This window comes from Nuphar pumila, chromosome 8, assembly GCF_984573655.1.
Source record: "Nuphar pumila chromosome 8, dmNupPumi1.hap1.1, whole genome shotgun sequence".
Taxonomy (NCBI): Eukaryota; Viridiplantae; Streptophyta; class Magnoliopsida; order Nymphaeales; family Nymphaeaceae; genus Nuphar; species Nuphar pumila.
In genome coordinates this window covers 1,370,927-1,396,945 of record NC_143256.1, presented here as the reverse complement: position 1 = coordinate 1,396,945, position 26,019 = coordinate 1,370,927, and the positions used below count along the sequence as shown (strand labels likewise).

General features: G+C 37.4%; 1 protein-coding gene across 1 annotated transcript; it reads right to left on the bottom strand.

The window, feature by feature from the left end:
• Positions 1 to 367: 367 nt before the first annotated feature.
• On the bottom strand, positions 368 to 21,847 carry PM-ANT (Mitochondrial substrate carrier family protein). Its single transcript, XM_090015533.1, has 2 exons — positions 21,100 to 21,847; positions 368 to 1,210 (listed from the first exon to the last, which is right to left on the bottom strand). Exons 1-2 carry the CDS (start codon positions 21,388 to 21,390, stop codon positions 572 to 574), a joined length of 930 nt encoding a protein of 309 aa, XP_089871659.1. The 5' UTR covers positions 21,391 to 21,847; the 3' UTR covers positions 368 to 571.
• Between the last annotated feature and the right edge of the window lie 4,172 nt (positions 21,848 to 26,019).

Sequence of the window (26,019 nt, the reverse complement as noted above, 5' to 3'; positions counted from 1 at the left end):
CTGTGAACAATTACACACCTTTGTAATAGAGTCTGGAGCAATTACACACAATTGTAATAGATCAAGTTAAACTTACATTTGTAATTGGATGAATCAAGTTAAACTTTGTAATTGAATGGATCATGTTACTCAGGCCCAATAACCGGATCTGTTGTGCATATCAATCATAATATATCTGAAGCAATGGTTTCATATAGACCTACATGTTTGGTAGTTTCCAATACTTCTAACTGTTTTACAGCGTAGTAACACTTTCCTTATTTAATTCCTTTCAGGAGAAACAAAAGCGACTTTTAATCTTGAAATTGTAGTCTTGGCAATAAAAAATATGCCCATTGTACTGTTTACAATCTCCAAAGCTTCCTGTAACACCAACATTTACATGGAGAGAACAGGAAAAATGGATGCAAAAAAAGGAACCAGTGATTCCCAAGGAAATGGATCTTTACCAAGCAAAACTGGCTGTTGCCTCGATGCTGCCTAGTGGTTAAAGCGTATCTGTATTGAAGCTACACATAAATGGGATACCAACTTATTGGTCTTGATTTAATCAATGGGACCATCTGTCAACTCATCCACCCACCCTGCTCATGAACTTCTTAATCTCATCATACAATACAAGAACTGCAGCTGCACCTGTGCTCCTAAACATGTTAGAGAGTGCACCTCGGTAGAATGAGGTCACTCCTTCCATCTGGTAAATCTTCCTCCAGCAATCAAGTGTGCTGTTGTATGTCCGCTTCTCTAAACCAGACTGCATCATCATTCTTCTCCTGACTGTGTCTAGTGGGTATGAGAGCAGTCCAGCTGATGTAGTGACAGCTTGGGCCACTATCCAGCGCTTCCATAAAGGCAACTGCGTGGATGACGCAGAGCCTTCTGACATTATCTCTTTGGCTGTGTCAAATCCCCCAAAGTAAAGGCCCCTATGGACCACCATACCTTGTAGAGATGCTGGCAGGCCTCGGTAGATACCCCTTATGCCATCTTTCTCGTGAACAGTCCTCAAGAAGTGGCATATGCCCCTAAATTGCCGGGTTTCGCTCTTGCCAATGTCTGCTGCCAGGCGAGTGTGTGCAATATCGAGTGGGTAAATTATGATGAGTGTCGTACAACCTGCTGCTGCTCCAGCTATGAAATTTGATGGAGCCCCAGATATGAGACCATCATCCTGAAGTCTGCCACCCTTTAACATATTTCTGTAAAGATCCTGACATAAAACAACAGAACAACAATGAACAAGGGACACAGCACATCTAAAGCATCTCTAGCAGCTAGCTGCAGAGAAAAAGCTACTTGTGATCCTAGCTAGCATGAGCTTATTATATCTGAAAGTACGTAATAAATAAATCGATAATCAGCATATCAACACACATGAGCATGTCTTACAGGCTCTGCAATATACACATGCACAGATGCACGTGCAATGGTACAGGCAGATGCATGTAAGAACAGGTCTTGCAATTATAAAATTAAGGACATCACAATGAGTCATGAGAGAAATTGAACAGAATGTTCATTGATACTCAAGTTTTCAAAGCATGTAACCACTGCTGCTGCTACTATTTGTCTCCAGCACGACACTATAGTACTGGATTCTTTTATTGCACAACTTAAATTTGTTGCTGATTTTATGTGGCATATGTCAAAATATATATATTATAAATTCCATTTTTATCTAGTTTGCCTGAGGGGCATTTTCATCTTTTCACGTGTATTAATAGTTTTCTAGAAACAACTATAATTTCTAGTTTAGTTTTTTATATTTCTTTCAATGTACTTTTTTTCTTTTTCTTTTTTTAATACATATTGGGGCCCCACTCATGGAGTCGTTGGGAGCTCTCCAACGACTTTATGAGGGAGCTCCCAATGGCCTCCTCTAAATATGTATTTCAAGACCTCTTTAATAAGATTCTTATTCTTTACTTGTAGGCATTGCCTTTTAAGGCTTTTTGTATTGTCTTATCGTGGACTTTTTTCTTGTATGCTCATTGTGCTTTTGTAATTATCCATTATCTTTGTCGATGTTTTTGCATCTTTGGTTGTAATTCTGCATACTTCGTTACATGGTATCAGAGCAAGGTTGTGCTCTTTGTCTCTTAAAAGGAGACCATTTAAAGATCGTGATAAAGGAATCAAAGCTCTTGCCGCAATTTAAGTGGAGGATATCATTCATACTCTTTGTTCTTATTCTCTCTAAGTGAAAATGGAGAATGAGCCAAAGATTGATCTCTCCTTCAAGTTGAATGGTACCAACTACATGACGTGGGCATCCGCCATGTAGAATAACCTCAAAGGCAAAAAGCTTTGAGGTTACGCCATGGGCTCTATTCCAGAACCGCAACTCTGACCCCACCAAAATGGAAGGAGGACAAGAAAAATCTCTAGAAGAAAATGCTCGCACAAAAGCTATTGAGGATCACCAATCCAAGATAGAAGAATGGCAAAGTAAACTTATCAAGATTCTCGCATAGTTTATGAACAATATTAAGCTCAAGATATGTACCAACATAGCTAAATTTCGCAAGGCAAATGAGACATGGTTTTTCATGAAAGGTATGTATACACAAAAAGATCTTGCAAGACAATTCATTCTCCAAGAGAAAATTTGTACCACTAAACAAGGAGACATGAGTGTTCGTGATTACTTTAGCACTCTTAGTCCCTTATAAGATGAACTATCTCTTCTTGAACCCAAGTGGGTTGCCAGTGAAGATGTTGAAATAAGAAGAGAGCAAATGGAAAAAGAATATTTTTTCTAATTTTTACATGAGCTCAAGCCCGAATATAAACAAATTAGATCTTCCCTCATTCATAGATCCAAGCCTCTTCCTTTAGAGAATGTCGTTGCCGAAATATGCCAAGAGGAGACTCTCTTTGGTATGATAAAAGGAGGAGATGAAGTGTTAGCCGTGTCCAAGCCCGACAATCATATGAAAACTTACAAGTCTCCACACTTAAGGAGGCAAAATGACTATAACAGAGGATATAAGAAGGCTATTTTCCATCATTGTCATGAACTGGGTCATATACGACCTAATTGTCCCAAAGTTATATGAAAATCCAAAGAACAAAGTTGCTTTCGTTGAAGAAACCACAACAAGGAAGGAAGAACTAATTAAAGGAAAAGATTTTTTTTTTCTTGCTCAATTATCGGAGGCACTTCAAATGCTACTCAAATCTCCATCTACATCGAGTGCCGCAATAGCTTCATCTTCCCTTCCAAGTATGTCTTCTTAGATCCTTGATTCGGGGCCCTCCTTTCATATGACACCTCTTGAGAATGGTTTATCTGACTTATGCACTAATTTAAAAACCTCTTATGTTTCAACTGTCGATGGAACATCTTTGCCAATTAAAAGTGTTAGAACTTTAAATTTTTCTAATTTTTTTTTTGCCAAAAGTAAAGGTTGTTCAACAACTAAATCTAAATCTTTTTGCCCTCTAACAAATTTTCGATCATGGGTGTGGAATCTCCTTCTCATCTAAGGGTTGCTCCGTGTAGGATCTCCGGTCCGGAAAGCAAATTGAGCAAGGCCATAGGAAAGGAGATCTCTACTACATGAACTATCTAAATCTTCCTCTAAAGTCTTTTGTAGTTATGTCCAAGATAAAGATATTGAAACTTAGCATAAACGACTTGGGCATCCAAGCTTCTCAAAGATGTATCTTCTTTCCTTTAGGAAAAAAAATTGCAATGAAAAAAATTTAGTTTGCAAAGATTATATATTTGGAAAGATGAAATCCCCTCCCATTTCCGAATAAAACCTTTGTCTCTAAGTGTCACGGGACTACTTTCTTTAATAGGCCAGTGCGGCGCGACAGTCATTCCTTATCGCTGCAAGCCTTCCGGTCGCTCACTTGCCGCTGCAGAAGCTTTGATAACTGAGAGTACAAGAGAATAGAGTGGGAGACAGAATCGCAATCACTCGAAAGCAATCGCAACGAGGGTGAACAAAAGAAAGCTCTTCGCATTTGCATTCATTCACATTTTTGCCCGACTTGTTATAATTCAGATCTACGGGCTGTATTTTTCAACCTAAACCAAAGTGCATGGGTGGCTCAGAGAAAGTTACAAGTGACTTGACACTTTACATCAAGACTCAACCAAAGCAAAACAGACTCTAGGCACAACTGTACAAAGTAGGTCGCAGGGGAACAAGCTCCCTCCTTCAAGTCATGTGCCGCCCCTCGGCTCCATCTGCTTCGTGGTAGGCCCTGACTTCGGCTCTTCATCCAGAATGTTGGCTCCCATGTCAGCTTCGTTGTCTCCTCCCACTGCATCAAATACTTTTTCGCTTCGCCCAAGTAATTGTCCTTCTGGCAAAGGATCTTACTGAGACTCTTCTCGGCCCGTTGTGTTGTCGGGGCCCTTTGCATGATAGGAGCGCGTTGTGGCACCCTACGTTCTGGATCCCCCTTATCCGCATGAAACAGTTTCAGGTTGAATGTATGGAACACCGGGTGCACCTTGAAGTTTTGGGGCAGGTCCAGCTTGTACGCTAGGTTGCCCATTTTCTTGGTGATGGTGAATAGTCTCTCGTACTTCTTGATTAGTCCGCAGTGCCGTCCACGAAAGATGCATATGCGATCCGGGTAGAGTTTCACCAACACCTTGTCCCTAACATGGAACCCAGCAGGACGACGGTGCTTGTCTACCCGCTTTTTCATCCTCTTTCCCGTTTTGTGCAGAAATGTCTTCGCCTGCTCGGTTTGCTCGTGCCAATCTCGAACAAACTGATAAGCAAAGGATGGTCTTCCCTTCTCTTGCATGGCTAGTGGGGGGGGGGGGGGGGGGGGAGGGGGGTTAGCGACTGCTGTCCCGTGGCTATCTCGAACGAGTTGTGACCTGAAGACTCGCTCTTCTAGAGATTATATCAGAATTGGGCTACGTCCAGGAGCTTTACCCAGTCCTTCTGATTGGCGCTAGCAAAGTGCCCGAGGTATTGCTCCAATAGTCTGTTGATGTGCTTTGTCTGCCCATCGGTCTGTGAGTGAAAACTTGTTGAAAATAGCAGATCGGAGCTGAGTAGCATACATAGTCCAATTCATTAATAATAATCATGCTTGTAGCTTTCTCTTTTATTTTCTCTTTTGAAAATAGATAAATTAGGATGTTTTCTCTTTTGTTTTGTTATGTAATGTTTGACTCTTTAATAGTAAACAATCATGCTTATAGCTTTTGTTAGTTGTTAGCACTGTTACCAAATTCATTTTGAATATTTTACTAGTGCATGTGTATGTTTAATTATTCATAATGTTTATATTTGATTTATTTGTTCACTAATATGGAGCTAATTTACCTCAAAATGTCCACAATGGACCATATATCTTTTGAGATGCAAAAGGGATCTAATGTGCTTATGCAAACTATTTTGAAATTCAAGCTTCATTTAAAATCACTTTAAATCATGTAGTAGGCTTGTTCATGATTTTATGGGTGTGGACTATGGCGCAAAAATGGGTGCCGCCCAAAATGCAACTTTATTGAGCTGGTAGATGGTACAGGATAAAGTAGTAGTTACATTTCATCCACTACTTATAATACCTATATCCAACATACACATATGTTGGAATCCCTTAAGTCAAGAGTGGAGTAGTTGGAAGAAAAAGTAGATAGTCTATATGTGAAGAGGGCAGAGATGACGAGTGAAAAAACACCAAAGTCAAAGAAATGTCGTAGGATCTCTATTTGTCTCACACTTCTCGTCGTATTTTTTATCTGGTTATATTAGATATATGTATTTATAGGAATTGTATTTGATGTAGATCAATGTCAGAACCTTCTTTGTGTATGTCATTTTCGATAGTCTTTTTTTATAGCAAACTGTTTGTATTTGCTTCTTGTATAATGCTTCTCATTAGTGAATTTACTCTATACTCATCTTGCATCATTGAAGCATTTGTATTTGCAGGATTGCATTTATATTAGTTGAACACTTCTCATATTATAGCTTATTATGAACTGCTATAAAATTATAAAAAAAAATTTAACTCCGCCATTGGCATGTCGACTAATGCTAGTCCCCAGCCTGAACTTTCAGTCTTCAAACACAAGCCTTTTTCATTATGGGAGAAAGATATTTCACCTCCGTCATCTTCTTTAAGTTCAACAAAAGCAATTATTTGATGTGGGCTACCGCAATGAAAAATCACATCAAAGGTAAAAAGCTTTAGGGGTTTGTTAGTGAAACCACTAATGAACCTCAACTTAAATTAACGAGAAGAAGATCAAGTAAAAGCTCTATCCGAAGAAGGAAAAGAGAAAGCTTTGCAAGAATACCAAAACAAGTTGGAGGATTGGGAAACTAACAATGCTCAAATACTCTCATGGTTCATGAATACCATAGAATTAAAGATCGCTACCAACATCATCAAATTTAAAAGGGCATGTGATGCATGGATCTTCTTAAAGTGCACCTTTATTTAAAAATATATGGCTAAGATATATTATCTTCAAGATAAGGTACATAATACCAAACAAGGAGATAAAAGTGTAAGAGACTTTTATGATATCATATCTCCTATTTGGGATGAACAAGCTATGTTAGAATCAAAATGATAAGGTTTGGCTAAAACCTTTTATCTTTTCTTTATGGTCTTCGACCGGAATTTGAGCAAGTTAGGTCCTCTTTGCTTTATAGGACTTTGACTCCTATAAGTGAGGTTCTTGCACAAATTTGTCAAGAAGAAACAAGACTTGGAATGCACAAGTCTAATGATGAGGGTCTTGTCGTATCAAGACCTAGAAATTTTGTAAAAACTTATAAACCACCTCACTTTAAAAGAAAATTCATTGGAGAAGGACATAATGGGGGAGGATACAAGGGTAAAATTACTTGTCATTGTTGTAAAGAACTGGGGCATATAAGACCGGATTGTCCCAAGCTCAAGAAAGTGGCCGCCATAAGTGAAGAACCTCAAGAATCAAAGAAAGGGAGCAACTTCAATGATTTAACAATTGCCCAAATAGCAGAGACAGTCTCACAAATTCTAAGAGTCACTCCTTCTACATCCGGTGTCGCTCCCGTTATGTCAAAATGTGGTTATTCATATTATGTTACATTCATAGATGATTTTAGTAGACATACTTGGATCTACTTCCTTAAACTCAAATCCGAATTTTTTTCGTTTTTTAAAAATTTTCATAATGTTGTTAAAAATCAATTTAAAACATACTAAAATCTTCTACTCCGACTCATGGGGACAATTTCTTTTAAATGAATTTCAATCCTATCTAAAAACTCAAGGTATTTTACACCAAAGATATAGTCCTAGGACCCCCCAACAAAATGGTATTTCTGAAAGAAAGCACTGTCATATTATTGAAACTACTAGGACCGTATTCATTTCAAAAGAAATTCCAAAAAAAATTGGGTCGAAGTCGCTATCACCGTGGTATATCTAATAAATAGAATGTCTTCTCAAACTTTGAAAAACAAATCTCCAATTGAAAAACTTTTTAAAATCTCTCGTGATTTGAAAAGACTAAGGGTCTTTGGATGTAAATGATTTGTGCTACTTGAAAATTATAACAAACTTTCTCCTAAAGCTATATATTATGTTTTCCTTAGATATGCCGAAAATCAAAAAGGCTATCGATGCTATGATCCAACAAATGATAAACTTTATGTCTCTAGAAATGTAACATTTCTTGAAAATGAAAATGGATTTGATCTTGAAAAACCTAAGGAAGAATCTGAGTATGTCTTATTGTTTGATTTGTTACCTAAATCAAATAATAAAATTATTAATAATAATAATGATATTGATAATTTTGAGTCTATTAATAGACCAAGTAAAGAAAGAGAACCAACTCATAACCTCTTACAATACTCTAGACGAGATAATGGGGAGCATCCATGTGCTTTTGAAAAATATAGTCAACCAACAAATGTTGAAGAGTCTAGTGTTAGAAAATCTGAACGGATACATAGGCCTCCAAATAAGTGTCTCGTATGAATCATTTTCTCCAAAACTGTAGGGCATACCTTCTAGCAATTCATTCATGGCATGAACCATCTAACTATAAAGAAGTTAAAAACATAAAAGAATGGGTACAAGCTATAAAAATAGAATTAGATGCATCGCACAAGGCCCATACTTGGGCAATCCAACCTCTTCCTAAGGGAAAGAAGACAATAGGATATAGATGGATATTTAAAATCAAAACAAAGAGTGACGAGTCCCTAGAAAAATATAAAGCAAGATTAGTTGCAAAAGGTTATTCTCATAAATATGAAATAGATTATGAAGAGACATTTGCTCCAGTAGCTCGCATGACCACAATTAGGGCTCTAGTTGTAGTAGCATCCATTAGAAAATAACCTATATATCAGTTAGATGTTAAGAATGCTTTCTTAAATGAAAATTTAAATGAAGAAGTTTACATGGATCATCCTCCTGGTCTGACTATTAAAAATGGAATGGTTCTTCATCTTTATAAAGCTTTATATGGGCTTAAATAAGCTCCTAAAGCATGGTATGATTGGTTTAGTGGATCTGTGTTGAATCTTGGATTTAAATCATGTTATACTGACACTGCTCTTTTTATAAGATCTACAGGTACCTCACTTATCATTCTACTTTTATATGTTGATGATATGATCATCACTGGGAATTATCAAAAGAAAATTGAAGAAATTAAAATTATGCTTAAAAAATCTTTTGATATAACTGACCTTGATTTTTTAAGAATTGAAGTAGCATACTCGCAAGGAGGATACATTTTGTTTCAAATCAAGTTTGCAACTGATATTGTTGTGCATTCGGGAATCACAGACACAAAATATGTTGATACTCCAAAAGTGATAAATGATAAAATGAGAGTTGAAGACGGAGTTTTATTAGATGATCCAACTCCTTATAGGCAACTTATCGGATCATTAATGTACCTATCTATTACAAGGTCAGACATTGTGCATGCAGTACATGCTGCAAGTCAGTTTCAACATGTACCCACATCAGTTCACATGAGTGTCATGTTAAGAATAGTTTGATACATCAAGAAAACTATATATAAAGGGCTATTCTTATCATCTTTAAATTTTATTGCTTATATTGATTCTGACTGGGGAGGAGATCCCAATAACCATCACTCAACTAAAGTTTTTTTTGTGTTTTTAGGTGATTCTCTCATTTCTTGGAGATGAAAAAAACAACAAAAAGTATCTTTATCTTTCACGGAAGCTGAGTATAGGGCGATAGCTACAACAGCAACCAAGGTCATTTGGATGAGATCATTACTTTCAGATATGGGTGTTGATGTTTCAAAACCTTCAAAATTATGCTGTGATAACAAAAGTTTCATATATATATAGCTAGCAATCACCCATTTCATGAACGAACGAAACATATTGAGATGGATTGCCACTATATTCAAGAAGAATACTTAAAGAGGATGATTACTTTACCATATGTTCAGTCTGAGTTTCAAATTGCAGACTTCTTCACCAAATCTCTTCCTCTATCAAGATTTTTTGTATCTTCTTAGCAAACTTTCAGTGATATCGCCGTAAGTTTGAGAGGGAGTGTTAAAATATTGTGTATATATTTTTATACATAACTAATATACGTATATTTATACAATATATGTATATCAAGGGTATTTTAGTCATTTAATAACATGTAATGTAGTATAGTCCAATAGGAACTGTAAAGCCTTTTTTTTGCTTTTTTGTTTTTTGCTTTTCTTATGTAATTCAAAAGACTATTGGAGAGGCACAACGGTCATAAATATAATACCAACGAATGTTGGACAACCTCCCTTTCAATGCATGTGAGGCTCTACTCTAATGTAAAGTGTGATTTTCTAAAGCATATTGGGCGAACCTGGCTCCGAATTGCCTCTGCCAGGGAGTTGAGGATATCCATCATGAATGCCCTCTGCTCGCGCCACTCATCAGCCATGTTGTTGCTCGTGCTTCCCGTCATCTTTAAAAAGTAGTCAAGGTTAAAGGTCAATATGCCGAAGGAACAATAGAAAGTCATAAGTAGGAAACACAAGCAAACATAAGTTTTTATTAAGAAAGTCATTCATTTTAGATCAAGCAATGCTAGTACATAAGCAAAAATGTTTTATTCAGCAATGATCAAAGAGTTCACATACTCCATCAAAACTTGGCAGGTGTTACCTCTCCTCAGGGACGGCTAGAATACTGCCTAATATATTCCTTTCTATTGCTTGTGTGCCTGAATCTGCGCTTAGGGGTGAAGGGAGGTGACCCCTCGTAGGATCCACCTTCTCAGACATAAACTTTAGCCCATGTCGCTGCCAAGGGTATCTGGTAGGCGACCGGTAGTGGAAAGCCCTATTCATCTGTAAAGGTGGGTAGAGGTGGGCGGTTAGCCCAATAATCAGCCGCGGACATCCAATGCCCACCCTTTTCCATGAAGGAGCCCCTCTTCCTTACGAAACAGCCCCACAACCTACGCGCGCCCCTACTGTGACTACCACTAGGACCAGCGAACGGACCCATCTTTCAGACCGTGCTACAAATAGAAACAAGGATACAATTTAATTTAAACATGCTATAAAATATCAAAGACTTACAACACAATGAGATGCTTAATGGTCAAGATTCACTTCTTTCTAAACTGGCTCTGATACCAAGTTGTAACGCCCCAAAATTTCAACTTGTGATTTCGAAAACTTTGACGAAAAACCTTTCAAGATAAGAGTTTTTACTTTTAAAATCGACAACGAAAGCAATTTAGAAAAGAGCACAAGTTACCAAATTCTGGGTATGTTAACACTAAAATCATCATTACTCATGAAACAACTACTCAAAGGAAGTGAGAAAACAAAACAATAGATTATTAATAAAATCTGCAGTTTATTACAAAATGAGCATTTTTCCCACTATCCAATAATCTAAAGAAAAACTCAAAACTCAGAGCCAAGATGCCAGCAGAAAGAGGGGAAAGAGGGAGGGCACGGCAGGGGCCGTGGGCCTTCTGACGAGACAACAGAGAGAGGGAGGAGAACATGAAGACGGGGGAGGAGGAGAAGAATAAGAAAAGAGAAGGGGGGGGGGGGGGGATGTACCTGGAAGGGGACCGTCGTCGTCGCAGGGAACGAGAGCGGAAGAGAGGAGACTCGAGAGAGAGGAGAGGGGGAACGCAGGGTGGTGAAACGTCCCCTCCCCTTGCGTGCTCTTAAAGGCACAGGGGGCGATAATCGGGGAAACCCTCAAGGGTTTCCCTTATCAGGTCAAGGGGGGGGGGGGGGGGGGGGGGGGAGCGGCGAGCCCCTGCGGCCCTCCTTCGTTAAAAAGAACTCGGGCCCCCTCTTGCATCGGGCGATATAACCCTAACGGATTTTCAGATCCGGATCTGACTCAGGTCAGAAATGAATATTTTTTTGTAGGTTTTTATAATATAATATAATATAATATAATAATTATAATATTTAATTATATTTTTATTTTTTTATTTCTTTTTTGTATAGTTTATTTTGAACTAGAATTAGTATTTAGTCAAGATCTAATTAGACCTTGACTAAAGATATAGTCGTTGGACCTAGTCCAACAGCTATAAATAGAGTTGTACTCTTAAGAAGAGGTCTCCGCTTGTATAAATAGGGGTGACCCCCTCTCCTTTGTAATCCAATGCTTCTTAAGCATTTTTCATGAGGGTTATACTTGTACTGTCTCTAATAGACACATATTGTGAGCTTTTGTAGTTTTGTGGAAGATCACAAATTCATTACAAGAAGTGAATGAAATTAAAACAATTTTAAAGAAAACTTTTGATATGTCTGACTTGGGTTTTTTGAGATACTTTTTAGGCATTAAAGTGGCCTACTCACCCAGAGGATATATTCTCTCTCAAATGAAATTAGTTGTTGATATTTGTGCTAAGTCGGAGATCTCAAATTAAAAGGTGGAAACCCCAAAAGTTATAAATGCTAAATTAAGACTCAAAGATGGTATTCTACTTGAATATCTTACTCAGTATCATCAATTAATTGGATCTCTTACTTATCTCTCAATCACCCAACCTTATATTGCTTATGTTGTTCATGTTGCAAGCCAGTTTCAGCATGCCCATACCACTATGCACATGGCAGCAGTAATGAGGATTATGCGATATATTAAAAACACCATTTCAAAAGGGCTTTTCTTATCCTATTCCTTATCTTTTGATTTAACCGTTTATACTGATGTTGATTGGGGAGGTAATCTCAATGATAGAATCTCAACTACTGGTTTTTGTATTTTTTAGGAGATTCGCTAATTTCCTTGAGGTACAAGAAACAACAAAAGATATCTCTATCCTCAACCGAAGCTAAATATCATGTCATGGCTACAACAATGGAGATTGTGTGGCTTAAAAGTCTTCTTAGTGATATGGGTATCATTATCTCAGATCCATCGAAGATGTACCGTGACAATAAAAGTGCACTCTACATTGCAAGCAATCATTCCTTCCATGAGCGCACCAAACATATTGAGATGGATTGTCATTATGTTTGTGATGAATATTTAAAAGGAACTATCACTTTGCCATATGTCGGAGTATCAGTTAGCCGACTTCTTCATCAAATCTCTTCCTACTCCTCGTTTTATCTTTCTTCTTAGCAAACTTTCGGTTCTTTTCCCGTAAAGTTTGAGGGGGAGTGTTATAAATATATATAATTCCTTTGTATTGTCTGATAGCGGTATTTTGGTCTTTTCACTTGTATAATAAGTTGTTTATTAGAAACAACTTATTTTTCTTTTTCTTTTTTTATCTTTTTTATTCTTTCTTTTTTAGAAGTATTGGGGACCCACCATTGGAGTCATTGGGGCCCCCAACGGTCATAAATATGACCGTTGTGGGGAGCTCCCAATGGGCTCCCTCTCCTTTTTCTTGTATATATATAGGGGTGTCCCCCCTTCATTTGTAAGTAGTTATCTCTCACTCTCTCATTCTCAATAATATTATCTTTTTGCCTTTTAGCATTATCCCTTTGTGAATTTATGTGTGTGCACTTAAAGCGTTTGTTTACTCTCTTTGTTTCTTGTCCATTGTTGGACTTGTAAGTGTTCTACACTCGATATTTGTATTTCCGACCATTCAAGATATTCTACATGGAAAGAAACCTATAGGTTGTAGGTGGGTTTATAAAGTTCAAACCAAGAGTGACGAAACTCTTGAAAGATATAAAGCCAAATTAGTGGCCAAGGGGTATTTCCAAGAGTATGGCAGCGATTACGAAGAAACTTTTGCTCAAGTTGCCCGGATGACCAGAGTCAGGACATTGATAGCCTTAGTCTCTATTAGAAAATGACCCATATTTCAAATGGATGTCAAAAATGTTTTTCTCAATGAAAACTTAGTTGAAGAAGTTTATATGGAAGCACCTCGTGGTATTAGTATTCCTAAAGGTAAAGCTCTTCATTTAGAAAAAGCTCTTTATGGTCTTAAACAAACATTAAAAGTCTGATATGATATGTTTAGTCATGTTATGATTGATATTGGATTCAAAACTTGTTTGACTGACACTGCTTTGTTTATTAAGATTTCTTATTTAGGGATTATTGTTTTTTTCCTTTATGTGGATAACATGATCATCACCGGAGACGACAAACAGGGAGTTGAAAACATTAAAAAACTTCTTAAAAATCATTTTGAAATGACTGATTTAGGTTTATTGAGATATTTTTTAGGAATTAAAGTTGCTTATTCCCCTCGAGCTTATTTATTATCTCAATCTAAGTTTGTTTTCTATATTATTTCCAGGTTTAGAATTAAAGATGCTAAGAAAGTGAATACTTTAGAAGTTATCAACATCAAAATGAAAATCGATGACGGAAAACCTCTTGATGATCCCACCCCTTACAGACAGTTTATTGGAGCACTTTCCTATCTCTCAATTACTAAACCTGATATAGCACATGTACATACAGCTAGTCTTTCAGCACGTCCTCACTTCTGTTCATATGGGAGCAGTTTTGTGTATTGTTAGATACATCAAGTCTTTACTTTCACGAGGCCTCTTCTTGTCTGCTTCATCCTTATTAAATTTAATTGCTTATAGTGATGCTGACTGGGGAGGTGGTCCCAATAACAAGCACTCAACCATTGGTTTTTGTGTATTCTTAAGTGAATCCTTGATTTCTTGGCGGTGCAAAAAGCAGCAAGTTTCTCTTTCATCCACCAAAGCTGAATACCGAGCCATGGACACCACAACAATGAAGGTAGTTTGGCTCAAAAGACTATTGGCTAACATGGGAGTTGAACTAACACAAGCTTCACACATGTGCTGTGACAACAAGAGCGCGATCTATATTGCCAGCAACCGAATATTCCATGAACGCACCAAACATATTGAAATGGATTGTCACTATATCAGAGAGGAGTATCTACATGAAACCATTGATCTGCCATATCTTATATCAGAATACCAATTAGCAGATTTCTTCACCAAACCTCTTGTTGCTCCTAGATATCATTTTCTATTAAACAAACTTTCGCTCATTGTACCGTAAGTTTGACGGGAAGTGTTAAAAAATGTACTCATCCATGCAACTATATATAATATAATATATAATATTCTATATTTATTTATTATATTTTTTATTTTCTTTTTCTTTTTCTTTCTTCCTTTTTTGTATTTTTATTTTTGTCTAGTTCAAATTGAACTAGACCTTAAACTAGTCACGATCCAACTAGATCTTGACTAGTCAAGGTAGCCGTTGGAGCTAGTCCAACGACTACAATTAGAGTCGTTGGACTAGCTCCAACTACTCTATGGAGCTCTTTAGAGCTCCTCTCTCTCCCTCTCATTTTGTGTATAAATAAGGGGTGATCCCCCTCTCCATTGTAACAATGTTTTTATGCATTTCATATGAATGAAATAAAGTTTATTATTTTATCTTTAGTGTTCTTTCATTTATGCCCTTTTGTGGTTTATGATTTAAGTGTCTTCAATAGACACCTATTACAAGCATTTGTACTTTCGTGGAAGATCCTCATTTCCTTACACGACCCATAACCAAACTCAACCCACCTCGAGTTGGGTTCAGGTTGGCCCGACCCATGACCAAACCCGATCCACCTCAAGTTGGGTTCAGGTTGGGCTTGGTGGGTTTAACCTATATCCAACCCAAACTAAACCCATTTTAGAAGGCTGAGGATAAGTTGGGTGCGGGTGTGGGGGTGCAGCACTTTAAAAAAACTTGGGTGCGGGGGTGCGGCAAAAATATAAAAAATTATATATATATATATATATATATATATATATATATATATATATATATATATATATATATATATATATATATATATATATATATATATATATATATATATATATATATATATATATATATATATATATAAAGTCCAAAAGTTGGACATAAATGACCCTAGGTGCATTGACTGCACCCAGGGTCAGGTTGACCACATCGGGTGCAGGTGGCGGATGCGACGCGGGTGCAGCACCTAGTTGAAGAGTCCCTGTGACATAGGTTGGTCCTTTACTACAAAACCAATGCTTTAGAAGGCCTTCTTAACTAATGCGCTAAACACACCATTAATGTTTAAAAGTCCTTTCGAGTTACAATTTTCAAACAACTTTTTTATCCTGCAGATGAACTTTTAAATTGTGTCATCCCCAGAACTGACTTCTAGAGAAGTTCGTCCACAATATGGGGTGCCAAATGTGCCCTTAGCATATGTAAATCTAGTTGTAGGAACCGAAACTTGTGTTGTGTCATCTTTTACTACATCTTAAACAAGTTAGAGATCAACTACATTGAAAACATAAGCCTCTGGACTGGCTCCCTTATTCTGCAGATCTATATAAACAATATTTCTCACATTAATGAATGGAAAGGACCCATATTCTCCTGTGGGAACCAAGTTATGAAAATATTTGAATCGACAAACAAGTTTATTTTGTATCAAGACATGAAAAAGCAACAACATCGATAGGACATGGTATTCCGGACCAAGTCTGCTGAGTGCCTGCTGAATTCTATCCTTTTCTGGCATCTTATAGCCTACCATGGCAAGCTGATTTGTAATAGTCTTCATCTTGTTAAGGTATTTCATCACTAACATTGGTTCTTTCTTGAGATTTTGGAGTTTCTTCTTCAAAAAACATAACTCTAAATTCGGATATTTGAGAATATGTTTGGACCAACTTTGTCCAAAGCTCTAAGGCAATACAATCATCAGGAATCATAACGAGAACCTCTTGAGATAATGTGGAGGCAATGTTAGCTACCAAAGCTTGATTTCTTTTCATTCAAGTGACAAATTCTAGATTCTCAACAACAACAGAGGATGTCACAACCCCTTTGTCATCCTTCTCATTTTTCATGATACGCTTTGGTGGGGTAATGATGGACCCATCGAGGGGACCAGAGAGATATTTAGTCCTAAAGAAATGAGTTATTCGTCTCTTCCAAGTTAGAGAATTGGTATAAACTAATTGAGGCAAAAATATAAAGGACAAAGAAGGTTGAGCATTGGAATCCATGAAAGGAAGATAATAAAGAAACTGCAAGAATATGTAACGTCAAGAGAGAAACAAAACCAATAATCAGGTCACACCAAAATAATCAGATCTATAACTAATCCCTTTTTTTCAGATCGTAAGAAATAGCCTTACTTGAGTCTAGATGCATACCCAATACACAATCTTAACAAATAAAGTGATAAACCCAATAATGACCACTTGATGCACAACTCAAATGGCTTTGCTTAATATGGGTGACATGACTAATAGTCCCAGCACTGATCAAAATCATATCTGAAACCTGTTGTTATTTAGATCTGACAAACACCGGAAAGAACACAATGCGAACAAGAAAGAAATATGAACAAGATAGGGACTGATTCACACCCAAAACACCACTTCAATGAATCAACAAATAAGATCGAGGAGAAAGCAAAATATATATATCAACAAGTGCAGCAAATAAAGGTTAAAAGATTGAGAAATGAGAAGCCAGAAGTGGTAGAACAGGAAGAGAAAGAAATTAAAGGAAGGAGAGGGTTTTGAGAAAACGAAACTGGAAGAAAAAAAATATGAGGGGGGAAAACTTGGAGAAGAAGCAAATAGGAAAACCCAAGATCTCTTATGAGCATACTTTGATGAGTCCAATCAACCGATCTCCGCACTGAACCATAATTGATTTAGGTATCCCTGATGTCCACAGAAATAAAAAGAGAAGAAGAAAAAAAGAACAAAAGTTAGAGAGCTTCTTGCTGCACAATGCCCAATGTGGGATATCATGTGAGTAACTTTTTTATATATTGAAACTGTTACATGTTGAACAATTACAAAAATAACCCCGCCTTAATATGCATGCAAAGCATAATAGACAAGGATAATACAAAAAAAAATAAAACCATGAACATAACAAGCACAAGTCAATTAGATTCAGATTTGGATCCAATCTAGATCCACCATCATCATCTCTCAATACATGTGGTGTGGCATATAAAGTGTTGCCATGCCCTCTCCCCTTCGACGCACCCCCTCCCCCCCTCCAAAACCCCAAACAAATACACATCCACACTTAGCCTTTAATACGGATCTGGAGGATATAATCTGCACTTTTTTTAGTAAGTATCATGAATACTAGAGAAATGAAACAAAACTCAGAAAGACAACACTACGACCTAAGCACCTCCTCCTCCTCCTTTTTCTACCCACACCACCAGCCACATTTTTCTCCTTCGCTGCAGAGCTTCCCACTTTTGGTGCTATGATAGGGATTGTAGGATTAGAAAGTGGGTAACTTATCTACGTCATAAACATCCTTCCATGGTTGCGCATACCCCATTTTCACCTTATTCATCTCCTCTTGTTTTTTTCACTCAAATTGTTAAGCAACTTATGGCATTGTCATTTAATGGCCTCCGGCAAATCTCTTGACCTACATGGAGAAATATTTTGATGTGTTCCAACCAAATGATGCTTCAATCGAGAGATACCACCAAAAAAGTATTATGGCAATAGTTGCACTCGATTTTCAATTGATTACCACTTACTACTTGAGTGCCCGGGCCATTTGATGTCATCTTCCTTGAAAAAAAGTCAATAAGTAAAGAATAAGGATTTTTTTACCTTAGCCTACTTCATTGAGTGAAAATGCACTCTTACATGAGTAAACCGCAAAAGCCCTCTTAATTGCGCACAACTTGGCCCCCAAATTGCTCTCACGCTTCTTAGGGTGTGGGGGTTCCCCTTTAATGGCCTCTACACAAATGGGAAAATAGGACCTAGGGAGGTCTTTAAAACCCAAAATGCAAAAAATGAAGTTCGGTCCTTTAAAATTGCATCTCAAGTGTGTCACACAATACACCCTATATCATATGATACGAGTATGATACACACTCATATCGCAATATGAGTGTGTATCATATTGATTTACCTTATAGTAATGATACATGTCGTATTGTATCGATACGGTACGATACTTACAACACTGCTTAGAGCAGTAGATATGATCAGGTTGAGGTAAATGTTATATCAATGCCTTGATTGCAGATCCTAAAAGAGGCATCCAGTCTGAGTGACTGACTACTAATGCATATCCTTCAACTAATATTTTTGCATCAGTTACTAGGTTCGTTGTTTATCTCTTGTGTAAGGTTATCCGGCTCCACCATATTGGTTGGTCTGTTCAAGAATTTGCACCAATTAATAGCATTCCCCATATCTTAGTTGTGACTCCATTATTTGCATGATATTTACAACAACAACAACAACTACGCTTTCATCCCAAAACAATTGGGGTCAGCGATATGAACCAAAAAAGAAATTCATTTTGGGTCTTCCACATGAATCCTTTTCCTCCAATCATTTCTATCCAATGTCATGTCCTCGGTGAGGTTCAAAGCATTCATATCCTTTCCTATCATCTCCATCCAAGTCTTCCTAGGCCTACCCCAACCTCTTTTAACTAATATATTTTCCCATTTCTCCAACCTTCTAACTAGAGCATCATTAGGCCTTCGCCGAATATGTCCAAACCACCATAAACGATTCTCTCGCATCTTATTTTCAATGGGTGCAACACCTACCTTCTTACGTATCTCCTCGTTCCGAATCTTATCTTTTATTGTATTTCCACACATCCATCTAAGCATCCGCATCTCAGCTACACTCATTTTTTGAATATGATGTCTCTTGGCAGCCCAACGTTCCGTACCATATAGTAAAGCGGGTCTAATAGTCGTCCTATAAAACTTTCCCTTCAACCGCAATGGCATTCTACGATCGCACAACACTCCAGTTGCACTTTTCCATTTCATCCACCCAACCTTTATCCTATGATTTACATCTCCATCAATTTCTCCATACTTTTGAATGATGGATCCCAAATATTTGAAATAATCTTTCACCGGTATTTCTTGCTCACCAAGCTTCACTACACTCCCATCACTACTTCGTTGCTTACTAAACCGACATTCCATATATTCAGTCTTACTCTTACTCAACTTAAAACCTCTAGCTTCCAATGTCTGTCTCCATAATTCTAACTTAGCATTAACCCCAGCTCTAGACTCATCAATCAAAACAATATCATCAGCAAACAACATACACTACGGTACATTTTCTTGAATTGATCTCGTAAGCTCATCCATCACTATCGCAAATAGGAAAGGGCTTAAAGCAGATCCTTGATGTAACCCAACCGTTATCGGAAAATTGGTTGTCACCCCTCCACAAGTGCGGACATTGGTTACTACTCCTTCATACATATCTTTAATTATACTAATGTACTTGAGAGAAACACCTTTCTTCATCATTGTCTACAAGAGAACGTCCCTAGGTACTCTATCGTATGCCTTCTCTAAATCAATAAAAACCATATGCAAATCTTTGTTCCTCTCTCTATATCTTTCAATAAGTTGTCTAAGAAGATGTATAGCTTCCATAGTTGATCTTCCAGGCATAAAACCAAATTGATTCTCCGATATCATGACAGCCTTCCTCAACCTAGACTCAATCACCCTCTCCCAAAGTTTCATAGTATGACTCATGAGTTTTATACCACGATAGTTTGTGCAATCTTGTATATCACCCTTATTCTTATATAAAGGCACCAAAGTACTCTTCCTCCACTCATTAGGCATCTTATTTGTTCGCCAAATCAAGTTAAAAAGATTTGTCAACCATTTTAAACCTTTCTCTCCCAAACATTTCCAAGCCTCGATAGGTATACCATCTGGGCCAACTGCCCTTCTTGATTTAATTTTCTTCAAAGCCTCTGCAATTTCTTTTTAAATTTTTATAACACTCATTTTTCCCTGATCCAGTAGCACACCACAACTGATAATGAGGACACCAATGCGGTCCTAGAAATTTTCAGATCAGGCTTTCAGGAAAACTAGCTTGAGCTGATGGTGGCTCAACAACAATCATATTCAACTTGTATGCCTCAAGTAAAACAACCTCAAAGCAAAATGGCTGGACATACAACTGCCTTCAAAGCCATGGCTTGCAATAGATGAATACTTTCTCCCAATTCAGGATTAGTCCTTGCTATAGTATATCCTCCAAAGGGTTCCTAGATGATATAACTATTGACATATTTAACCCATACAAAGCCACACCATCATAAAAATGAAAATGCCAAAGTGGAACTGATAATTCACCTTTTAGGTTCTTTAAAAAAAAAAAAAGATAATTCACCCTTTAGGTTGCACAACCAGATTTCTAATTTATTTGCCATGAAAAGCAATAAGTCCATGCCAGTATCTTGAATTCATTTCTGAAGAAACAACAAGGAAAAAAGAAAAAGGATGTTCCCATAAGTCAAATTTCTACCATGATAAAAATGCAATCAAGAATGATGTAAAAGTCAGATATATATAGATCATAAGAAGAGCAAATTCTGACCAGAAGATGAATCTTCGCACCAAAACCATCAGAACATTCAATCTAAATGATTGAGGAATACAGCATAAGATAAGAATCAATCCAAGATGCATCACCAAAACGCCATTCTCAATTATTCAACAAATTGAACAAGAAAACCAATAAATCTACTACTTGAAATCTTTCTTAACAAACCGAAAAAAAAGGAAAGAAAAGAAAAGACTATTGACAATAACATCAAAGCAAGAGGAGAAGAGGGTTTTTCTATTTACCTTGAGGGAGAAATTAAGAGCAACCGAGGGGTAATACCTAATAACGCTGGTGCCGTTACCCCTCCAGAGAGAGAGGACGCCCTCGTCTCTGACCGTCCTTATGAGGCAATCCACCATGCCTTTGAACCTCCTGTGCCTCCCACCGATGATAGCCATGTTACTCTCTTGAGTCTGAAGCAAGAGCTTCGTCCTCTCAATGGGGGCCACGATCGTGTGAACCACCCCACCCATCAACGCACCAGCCATCAAATCCCTCGAGAAATTACACCACCATCGTTCATTCTCTCTCATACCCTTCGCTTTCTACCCCAGAACTCAGTACAATAAACACCCAATTCCTCTCTCTCTTGGTTGTCTGCTCCTTTCTCTCTTGTGTAATTGGTATTGGTCTTCGAATTCAATGCTTGGATTGGACTGACGATGGTGGGGGCAACAAGACTCGAAGGAAATTGAAGGATTGGTGATGGTGGTGTCGATACGGTTCGAAGGAGAAGGAAGAAATGGGAAGGCGAAGAGAATGATGGTGTGGCATTAGCGAATGAAGACAGAGCACTGAGCGATGTGCAATGGTTTTGAAACTTGAGATTTATTGCCGTCCCACTCCCCAAGTAAACAATGGGTTCGCTTCCGAATTGTTTCCGAATTCGGATATTCTGCTTCTTCCATTTGTATCCCTCCCTCTCTCTCTCTCTATCTCTCTCTCCAGAGGAGTTCAGTTCAGTGAAGGGGCTCCAAACGAGTTGGATCTGCGGGAGGCGCGCGCGTCCGCACCATAAGAGAGAGAATGGGCCACCAAACGGGTTGGATCCAGAGCAGTCCAGGCCATCTTTCCCTTGGAAGGGTCTTCAGTCTAGGAATGGTCCCTTTCTACTAGTTCAGCATCAAATCTGATCTCCTTGGCTTCATTTGGTCGGATTTCTCTAGATTTGACAAAGCGAAAGACCGTCAGGAGATTGAATCGAGAGCTAATTCCGGCATGGACATATTGGGTTTCGATCCAGAGTTTGAGTTCATATTCGATCTTATCCATTGTGACCCTGTCCATTTCGTAAGCTGGTTATTAAACTGGGCTGCCGTCCTCTCAACTTGGGACCTGGATTTTAAAACCATTTTTTGTCAAACAAAGTTGTAAGACAGATCCCGATGGAGGGTGGCTAAGCCGAGAGTGGACGAGGACCCAGCCATCATTTGAACTTTGACCACCCTAATCCAAATTTCTAAATGGCCCTTAATGCGAGGTTATTCTGGTCCACCTAGATGAGAGATGGTGCAGTGCAAGGTATGCTGGTGAGAATGTCTCTTGAAATAAAAAAAAACTGAGAATTTCAAAGGTTTTTTTTTAAAGTTAACTTTTGAACTATCCCGCAGAAGACTTGTTTTAAAAGCTAGACGACACTGAGATTACATGCAAAAGACAACATATAATTGAATTCATAATTAAAGACATCATCAAATTAAAGGAAATTAGTATTCATGCAAAACGGTTTTAGGGTAAGATGCCAAAAGATGGTTACAACTTATCCGTTAAAATTTCAGAGTTTATAACATTAATGATATCCAAAAACCAAAGCCCAAAAACGTGCATGGTTCCAGCACATCGCATCCGCCACTGCTAGCACTCTTCTTTTCTTGCCCCATAACATGGGGTCAGCTTTTCAAACAAGTCGGTAAGTTGAAAACCAAAGATATAAAAGTCTAGTTATATAAAACATTCACCGTACCATACCGATACCGTGGATCATAACATTCATCAATCAATCAATACGACATGATCATTCAAGAGTTATTACAAATAACGTGTCATACGGTAAGAATATAAGCATTCAAATGTATTAGATATTCAAGAAGGATTCTCTCAAATTGTTTGCAAACCCGTGATTAAATCAATCAATATGACATGATCAACAAAGAGTTATCACAAACAATGTGTTGTAAGGTAAGAATATAAACCTTCACATGGATTAGATATTTAAGAAGAATTCTCATCAATTATGTGCATAAAAGTGATCAAACATGATCTAGATGAGAATATAAGCATTCACATGTATTAGATATTCAAGAAAGATTCTTACCAATTAATTGTACGCATCACCTAAGTTTTCACTTTCATTATAACCCTTTGGTACGAAGGGTGCACCACCAAGGTACTTTGGGTCTATTATGTCATGCCATTTATTTACATGAAGCCCTTCAAATGGCTAAGTATCCCAACGGGACGGCAGGAGAAAACCCCAATGGACCAACAACAATAAGATACCTTAGAAATTTAACCACTGCAGATGATTTGGGTTTATCACCTAGGACATATCGATAAACCCTGCCTCCCTAACTTCTAGTGGTTGGAGGCTATTGGACGTTCTTCCTCCCAAGAACAATAGAATGATATGTTATGTGATTACAAACTCACACACATTCAAATGCCACTAGAGGTTGTACCACCTACCTCTCCAAGTAGGCCTACAAGAATCAGTATTATTAGGGTATTCTTCATATTCTGCATGTTATACCTTATCCTTAGAGGTGTAATGAGCCACTCAAAGAGTCAATTATGTATATACCCAGCCAATTCTTTATTGCTCTAGGACTATAATTGGTAAGAGCCAATCCAGATATTTAAGTGTGAAGTTTAGCATATGCCAATTATATATATGTATATATGAGAGCATTCATTGCATCCCATGAACCAAGCATGTCATTCAGATGAGACACATGTATCATCATAATCGTATATCTATACAAGTGCTCAAAACAAAATTCTCTAGTATAGCATGTTTGTTTACTCAAGTGGGCATCAATTGCATATATATTGCAAATTTAACATAGGATGTGTACACATAGAAAAATTCAAAACAAATGTGCATGAGCGCAATCCATTATTTGCTCTTACACATCAAATACTTGGGCAATAAGAGTGCATCAATTGCATACTTTAGGTGACTGAAACACCTTCACATTATTAGCCTCGCATCAAACATTTAAGCAATATGAGAGCGCCACAAATATACTTATATTAAATGAACACCTTAGTAATGTGGCCATGCTCAAATATATCAATTGCATAGTCAAATAGAATGAGAGCCAAACATAGTTCACCAATTGATTATGCTTGCAAGATAGAAACTTTAAGCATCTCAAATCCTTATGCACATTGAGTGTTTTAGATCGATTTCTATGCGAAACATGAATTTACTGAAAATATTCATGAAACCTATATTCATTATTCTAGCATCTAAGTGAAAACTCAATGTGAAACTTTATTTAAGTGAGCTCATCTGTATTCATATTTGAATGCTCAGGCATAATTTGAAACAAATGAATACATGTGCCTACCTTGATAGATTTAAAGTGGGCTTAACCGGTTGTCAAACCTAAATATTTTACCATACAAGGATCCATTAGTGACTAGATCACTTGAATTTTATCATATATATATATATATATATATATCTTTTGATTGATTATAAAAGAAATTCCTGAGAGAGAGTAAACATTGTTGGATCATAGAGGTCTAAACAGTCGAGCTAAACATGAGCTCACTGATTAAGGTGGTCCAACAAGAGATGGTCGGCTAAGCTCTTGACAGGTGGTATACTTGAGCCAACATTCAGCTCTGTGCTATACGATCAGACCTAAACCGAACCATGACTCAGCTTGACCTTAAAAACCCTTCACAAAATTTCTCTCTCTATATATATATTTTTTACATATACATAAATCGTTGATATATATATATATTGGTTTACATCCAACAAGTGGTAGTTGAGTCCATACCTCAACTTGGGTCCAACATAAGTGTGATCGACTGAGACTAGTCAACTTTTAGCGGACGGGTTGCACTTGGACCATGTTCGGATCAGATCTGGTTTGGTCAGACCTGATCTGAACCATACATGACTAAAAACCAGTCTATTCCAACCTGTTTTGGTGATAAAAAATACATATTTTATTTATATATTTTTTCTAATATATATATATATATATATATATATATATATATGTATATGTATATTTAGGCAGACTTTTTAATGGGTTGGGTTTCATGGACTGCACCCAGTTCGGCCCACCCGATTATGCATGTGCCTCTCAGCAGCCGCCCGATCACCTGAAATAGACATGGGTCTGACTCAAATTGGATTAGACCAAGGTCTGGTCCATCTAGTAAGGTTAACTTAGTCTGAGTTTCCAAAACTAACACCAAAGTCTGATCCAGGCCAGAACCATGTGGGTCCAAACTGAACTTGTAAAAAAATGATCTATATATATATATATATATATATATATATCTATAGAGAGAGAGGGAGAGAGAGAAAACAATTTGCCAATATATAAATATAATTTTTTTCTATTTCATTCACAAAGAATTACCAATTTATAAGGTTCATAAGGAATTTCTTGTGAATCGTAGGAGCCAAAACTGAAATGAATTTTGGGTATGCCTTACCAAGAATTTCTTGTGAATTTCTTGCATCAATTGCATTTACCCATGGCCAAAATAATAAGGTAATCCTTGAGTAGGATTTCAGGTATGCCTTACCAAGGTGTACTTAACCGGAATGGTTCTTTGTCTACTTTGGAGAGGGTAGGCAGTATAAACTCTTTGGGCCCTTACTTTTTCACTTCAAGGGGCAGTACCTCAGTGGTCCCCGGTCTAAGGATGTTAAGGGGGCATGACTGTCAAATGTTGTCCTAGGTCAGTATGTCCAAGAGTCTTCTGCAGAAGATAGTGATCGATCTGTTATGACTCGAAGCCATGCTCGAGAAGTTTCTCTTAGTGTAATACTGCTCTTGAGGGACGACTTAGTCAGACATTAAGGAAAATAAAATACAAAGTATAATAAACATCCGAGTGTTGTAGTCTATTTTGTATTGATCTACGTATATCTGATAGATTTTTTGTAAACAAGTGGAATATTAAAATAA